The sequence below is a fragment of the Salmo trutta genome, chromosome 5 (genome assembly GCF_901001165.1).
Source record: "Salmo trutta chromosome 5, fSalTru1.1, whole genome shotgun sequence".
Classification (NCBI taxonomy): domain Eukaryota; kingdom Metazoa; phylum Chordata; class Actinopteri; order Salmoniformes; family Salmonidae; genus Salmo; species Salmo trutta.
The window spans coordinates 54345799-54352105 of NC_042961.1; the positions used below are offsets into that span (position 1 = coordinate 54345799).

Genomic DNA, 6307 nt, shown 5'->3' on the forward strand with positions numbered 1-6307 from the left:
AGGCCGGTTGGACATATTGCAACATTTTGTAAAACGACATTGTAGTAACATTAAATTCTCTAGCAACAGCTCTGGTGGACATTCTTCCAGTCAGCATGCCAATTGCACACTCCCTCAAAACATCTGAGGCATTGACTTGTGTGGCAAAACTGCACATTTTAGAGTGGCCTTTTATTATACCCAGCACAAGGTGCACCAGTGTTTTTAAATTATGTTTTCTTTTTTTCCCGTTTAACTAGGCAAGTCAGTTAAGAACAAATTCTTATTTACAATGACGGCCTACCAAAATGCAAAAGGTCTCCTGTGGGGACAGGGGCTGGGAATAAAATGACAAATATAGGACAAAACACACATCACGACAAGAGAGACACCACAACACCATAATGATCATACTCTTTAAATAGCTTATTGATATTCCATAACTGTCAGCTGGATGGATTATCTTGGCAAAGGAGAAATGCTCACTAAGAGGGATGTAAAGAAAGTTATGCACATAATTTGACAGAAATACGTTTTTTGTGCATATGGAACATTTCTGGGACCTTTTATTTCAGCCCGTGAAACATGGGACAAACACTTTACATGTTGCATTTATATTTTCGTTCAGTATAATACTTTTAAATACATGAGGGGGAGTGAACAAGTGCACTCTTCTGGAGAAGTGTAGAGAATTGGAACGCAGCCATGGAAGGTAGACAAATAATTGAAGACACCTGTGTTTAGGTGGGTCTCAGAAAGGTGAGGTTATTCCAGATCACCACTAGGGGCTGCTATCGGGTTACAAGCACATCAACAATTGAGAGAAACAATCAAATATGAGCATAGCACAGAATAACATACACGTTTCATGTCAGTTTGTTCACTGTCTTCATTCACTGTATCTCCTCTGAACCCTAAACAGATGTGACGTCATTCTGGATTGAAATAATACATTGTTCTAACTGTGTTAAGTTGAAAAATACATGTTGTAACTCCTTATATTAAAGGAAGAATAATGATCGACTGTGTTGGTTACATCCCTATTGTCCTGTGCTGCACCTGAAAGGCAGATGTTTCCATTGTGAGCAGTGTGAGATTATAAAATAGCCTACTTTGTCCTGGTTGTCAAACCGCCACACTAAACAAACATGGACATCAATTGGTCAGAGAGAGAAACACAGAATTCCTTGCTCTTTTTTATTCATTTTATTGACAGTCTGTAAATAATTTGCAGCTCTCAAAAACAGTGTCTGCTGGATGGTTGTGATATATTACTATTGCCTTGTAAGATTTGGTAAGATAATTTGCTTGAATATTCATTTAGTAGCAATAAAAATGTAGGTCAGTTATTTTATGGACAAAAATCCCATCTTTAAATGTTTAAATTTCACATATTATAACAATGTTTGCGTCACAGGTAATATCAACCCAAGGTCCAGAGGTTGTTGTTGCAATACAGTCTTCTATACCATTACCTCCACTGTTTGGTTCTCCACTCAGCCAGTCCAGATACGTCAGTGGCTCATCATTCAAATCTACCCAAACACCCTCTGTTTTCCTGTCTGTTGCTCCCAGGAAACCATAAGAAGCACCAACAATGAATTTGGAAAGAGCTTGGTTCTCCACATCATTCCTTGGCATGACCAGCGTCGCACCAAAGTTGTTGCAGAACTTCAAACCTTCATCGAAACTCCCCAGCACTCCATTGGACACCAGATATTTGTCCCCTGCCTTCTGGAAGACCTTGAAGCTTGCAGCTTGAAATAAATAGTGTAATACTTTCTGTGAGTCATACCGACCGATTTCCTTGTTGAATGTGGATATAAATGTGAAACACACTGAGTGTACAAAACATTAGGAACCCCTGCTCTTTTCATGACATAGACTAACCAGGTGAATCCAGGTGAAAGCTATGATCCCTTATTGAAATACATGAAGGGGAGGAGACAGGTTAAAGAATAACAGGTTAAAGAATAATTTGAGACATGGATTGTGCATGTGTGCCATTCAGAAGGTGAATGGTCAAGACAAACAATTTAAGTGCCTTTGAACAGAGTATGGTAGTAGGTGCCAGGCACACTGGTTTGAGTGTGTGAAGAACTGCAATGCTGCTGGGTTTTTCACACTCAATAGTTTCCCGTGTGTATCAAGAATGGTCCACCAACCAAAGGACATCCAGCCAACTTGACACAACTGTGGGAAGCATTGGAGTCAACATGTGCCAGCATCCCTGTGGAACGCTTTCGACACCTTGTGGAGTCCATGCCCCGATGAATTGAGGCTGTTCTGAGGGCAAAAGGGGTGCAACTCAATATTAGGAAGGTGTTCCTAATTTTTTGTACACTCAGTGTATATATTTTTTGAAATACATTTACAATTTATAATCTTACCTTTCTCAAGATTAGCCTGTCTGGCTTTGAGCTGTTGGATCTCAGCGAGTAAATGGCTGATCACACTGTTTCCTCCAGCATCTGAAAGAACATGACACATTTCTCTATCACTGTCTATGTTCTGGATTGCACCTCAACAAGTACTATCCAAAAAGGTCAAGGACTGTTGGTTACCTCCTGGCTCCCCTATCTCCCCTTTAGGTCCAGCTGGCCCCACATCACCAGGGGGTCCCTGTGCCCCTATTCCTCCTAAAATAACATAAAACCACATACATTTAATCTTGTACAGATCATTCCTCAAACATGTTATTTTTTTTGTATTGGGAACTGTGCCATGCCTTGATGCTAGTTAACACATTCTTTAATGTCCCCTACCAGGGAGTCCTTTCTCTCCCTTGGGTCCTGTGACTCCGTCATGCCCGTCCCTCCCATCTCTCCCAGGCAGACCGTTATGACCAGGTGTGCCAGGAACACCGGGATAAGCTGGGCAGCTCGGGCTGGAAGTGGGAAGGGGAGGGATCTGGGCTTCACTTGGCAGGTAGACAGTCAACTGTGAGGTCAGCAGAATGCTGAGAAACAACCGGGGCATCGCCATCTAGTGGTCTCTGAGGAGAACAGGCTCAGAGTCATTGGGATTGCATGGTGGAGGTAACATCAACCCAACCTCTTGCCTGCAAAAAGGCTATTTGGACACTCTTGGTTGAAAACAATATTTAATTTCAGAATTATTAATATGCATTACCATTTTTCCCGACAGTAGAAGAACTGATTTTCGCTCGCTGCATGAAACAGAAGCGTGCTTTTTCACTTCTCACAGTGAAGCTTGCTTATTAAAGTCACATCATGTTTTATTAGTATTCTACATAACAGAACCTAATACAATAGCATATAGTATAAACTGGCTGGTTCGAGCCCTGAATGCTGATTGGCTGACAGCCATGGTATATTAGCCATATACCACACCTCCTCTGGCCTTATTGCTTAAGTATAACGTTACTCTTAGACCAAAAACACATTTTAGGACAGGGGTGTCCGGAGTCATTTTGCCCCGGGGGACACATTCGGTCTTCAATGAGGTCCAGACGGCTGCACTGAAAATTGGTTATTTCCTTGCATTCAAAATCTGCAGATTTGTTTCCCTCTATCCATAGTTTGGGGTTATTTTCGATGAACCCCGACTGTCTAGTGATTATTAGCGAGCTGGACAGTCAAGACACTGTATGAATACAGGTCCATCATCACTTCTACACAGTTTTGATTTGGTTTGAATCATTTTATTATGTTGAGTATATTGAGTTTGCTTTTTCAAATTGTATTTGTCAGAAGCTTCATGAACAACAGTTGTAGACAGTAAAATGTTTACTTCAAATCAAATTGTATTTGTCATGTGCGCCGAATACAACCTTACCGTGAAATGCTTACATACAAGCCCTTAACCAACAATGCAGTTCAAGAAACAGAGTTAAGAAAATATTTACTAAATAAACTAAAGTAAAAAATGTAATTAAAAAAGTAACACAATAAAATGAGATAACAATAACAAGGCTATATACAGGGGGTATCGGTACCAAGTCAATATGCGGGGTACAGGTTAGTCGAGGTAGTTTGTAAAGTGACTATGCATAGATAATAAACAGCAGCTGTCCAGGTGACCATTTCATGCAACCGGTCAGGATGCTCACAATGGTGCAGCTGTAGAACTTTTTGAGGATCTGGGGACCCATGCCAAATCTTCTCAGCCTCCTGAGGGAAAAGGTGTTGTCGTGCCCTCTTCACGACTGTATTGGTGTGTTTGGATCATGATATTTTGATGGTGATGTGGACACCAAGGAACTTGAAACTCTCGACCCGCTCCACTTCAGCACCGTCGATGTTAATGGGGTCCTGTTCGACCCTCCTTTTCCTATAGCCCACGATCAGCTCCTTTGTCTTGCTCACATTGAGGGGGAGGTTGTTGGACTTACGGCCCATCCCAACAATGCAGAGAGAAAGAAAATAGAGAAATAATAGAAAAGTAATAACTAGTAATTTGTTTTCTTCTAACGCGGCCAGAACTTAACCGCGTGCGTGCCACGGCGCCACTAGGCAAAATGTGTGCTTTTTTAAAAAACAAAATACAGACAGTAGGCCTGTGCTATTTGTTACCACCATCTGCTCTAATTCAGGAAACCATACAGTGAGGTCCAAAAGTATTGGGACAGCTCTGTACACAAGCATTTTGGATTTGAAATTATAAAATCAGTAGCGATGCGTGGGTAAAATCATTGGGGAAGCCAAGCCCCCCCCAAAAAAGCCATATTATAACCTATGTGCTGGGATAATTGCATTGTTTACTCTATAACCTGTTTGTTCATATGCCTTGACACCATGATATATACAGTGCATTTGGAAAGTATTCAAACCACTTGACTTTTTCCACATTTTGTTATGTTACAGCCTTATTCTAAAATGGACTCCACCAATCAGGCCTTTATGGTAGAGTGGCCGGACAGAAGCCACCAGGCTCAAATTCATAGACAGCGCTTTCGATGCATGGACTGACCATCCATGATATCAAAATATCGTTTTAACCATATTTTGAGGCTCTACAGTGTTTGTTTACATTTACTTTGTTTACAAACATTGGAGTTAAACAATATTTTTAGTTCTGAAGGGGTACGACAGTTGAACTACGCTCATGATGCATTTATCAGTTCTATTCTCCAAGAATCAATGAGTGCATATCATTCATTTCTTAATCATTAATTAATTAATTTGGTCTCCTGGGTGGCACAGTGGTCTAAGGCACTGCATCTCAGTGCTAGAGGTGTCACAACAGACATCCTGACCGGTTGCATCACTGCCTTTTATGGCAACTGCTTGGCATTTGACCGTAAGGCGCTACAGAGGGTAGTGTGTACGGCCCATTATATCACTGGGGCCAAGCTTCCTGACATCCAGGACCTATATACTAGACGATGTCAGAGGAAAACCCAGTCACCGTGATTGGGAGTCCCATAGGGCGGCACACAATTGGCCCAGCGTGGTCCGGGGTAGGCCAATCATTGTAAATAAGAATTTGTTCTTAACTGACTTGCCTAGTTCAATAAAGGTTAAATGTAAAAAATGAAAGATGTATAAGTCAAAAAATTGATGTAGCAACTGCAGAATGCCTGTTTAACGTCTGTCAGCCACAGCTGAAACATCCCTCTGTAATCAGTAAGGCATGTTGCACCTGCAGCAGAAGCATTGTCCAATGAGATATACAAAACATACTTACCTTTGTGGTAGTTCTCTATATGAAGCAGGATGAGTACACAGATCAATAGTTGCTGTTACAGTAAAGATACTGAGCTCTGTTTATGCCTATTTACAGTGTACACCGGTTTATAGTCTTCTACTTTATAGTAGACTTGATGCCTTATCAGTACACAGATCAATAGTTGCTGTTACAGTACACACAGTGCATTGTTCTCTGTGCCAATGTATAACTTCTGCAACTTTATGGTAGGGACTTGATACCTAGCTCTTTTATGTCAGGGGCATAATCTTCCCAACAATCAGTTTAACAACGATTACAAGGAAATGCTACAAAGTGACCTAAAAACAAAAGGATCTTTGCTCTCTGAAATAAAAGATCATATCATTATGGCCTTGACACACTAATAGGATCACAGCAGTCACCATGAGCTACACATTGCTCTCAGATTAAAATGACCCAGTTATTATTTTCTGGTACACATGAACAGATGCTAATAAATCAAGACAAGGAAGCAATCCACTGGACACGGACGTCAATTCAACTTAAGTTCAACGTAATTTCATTGAAATGAAGTGGAAACAAAGTTGATTCAACCAGTGTGTGTCCAGTGGGAATCTAATCATAATCTTAATCTATACATTTTTAAGGCCTATGTTAGTTTGTAAGATTAATCAAAAGTCCTGTATCATAGGTAGTG

General features: G+C 40.8%; 1 protein-coding gene across 1 annotated transcript; it reads right to left on the reverse strand.

The window, feature by feature from the left end:
- Positions 1-653: 653 nt before the first annotated feature.
- Positions 654-5732, reverse strand: LOC115194534 (pulmonary surfactant-associated protein D). Its single transcript, XM_029754287.1, has 5 exons — positions 5629-5732; positions 2745-2974; positions 2544-2618; positions 2370-2450; positions 654-1736 (listed from the first exon to the last, which is right to left on the reverse strand). The coding sequence occupies exons 2-5, from the start codon at positions 2962-2964 to the stop codon at positions 1360-1362; spliced, it is 753 nt and encodes a 250-aa protein (XP_029610147.1). The 5' UTR covers positions 2965-2974; positions 5629-5732; the 3' UTR covers positions 654-1359.
- Positions 5733-6307: the final 575 nt, after the last annotated feature.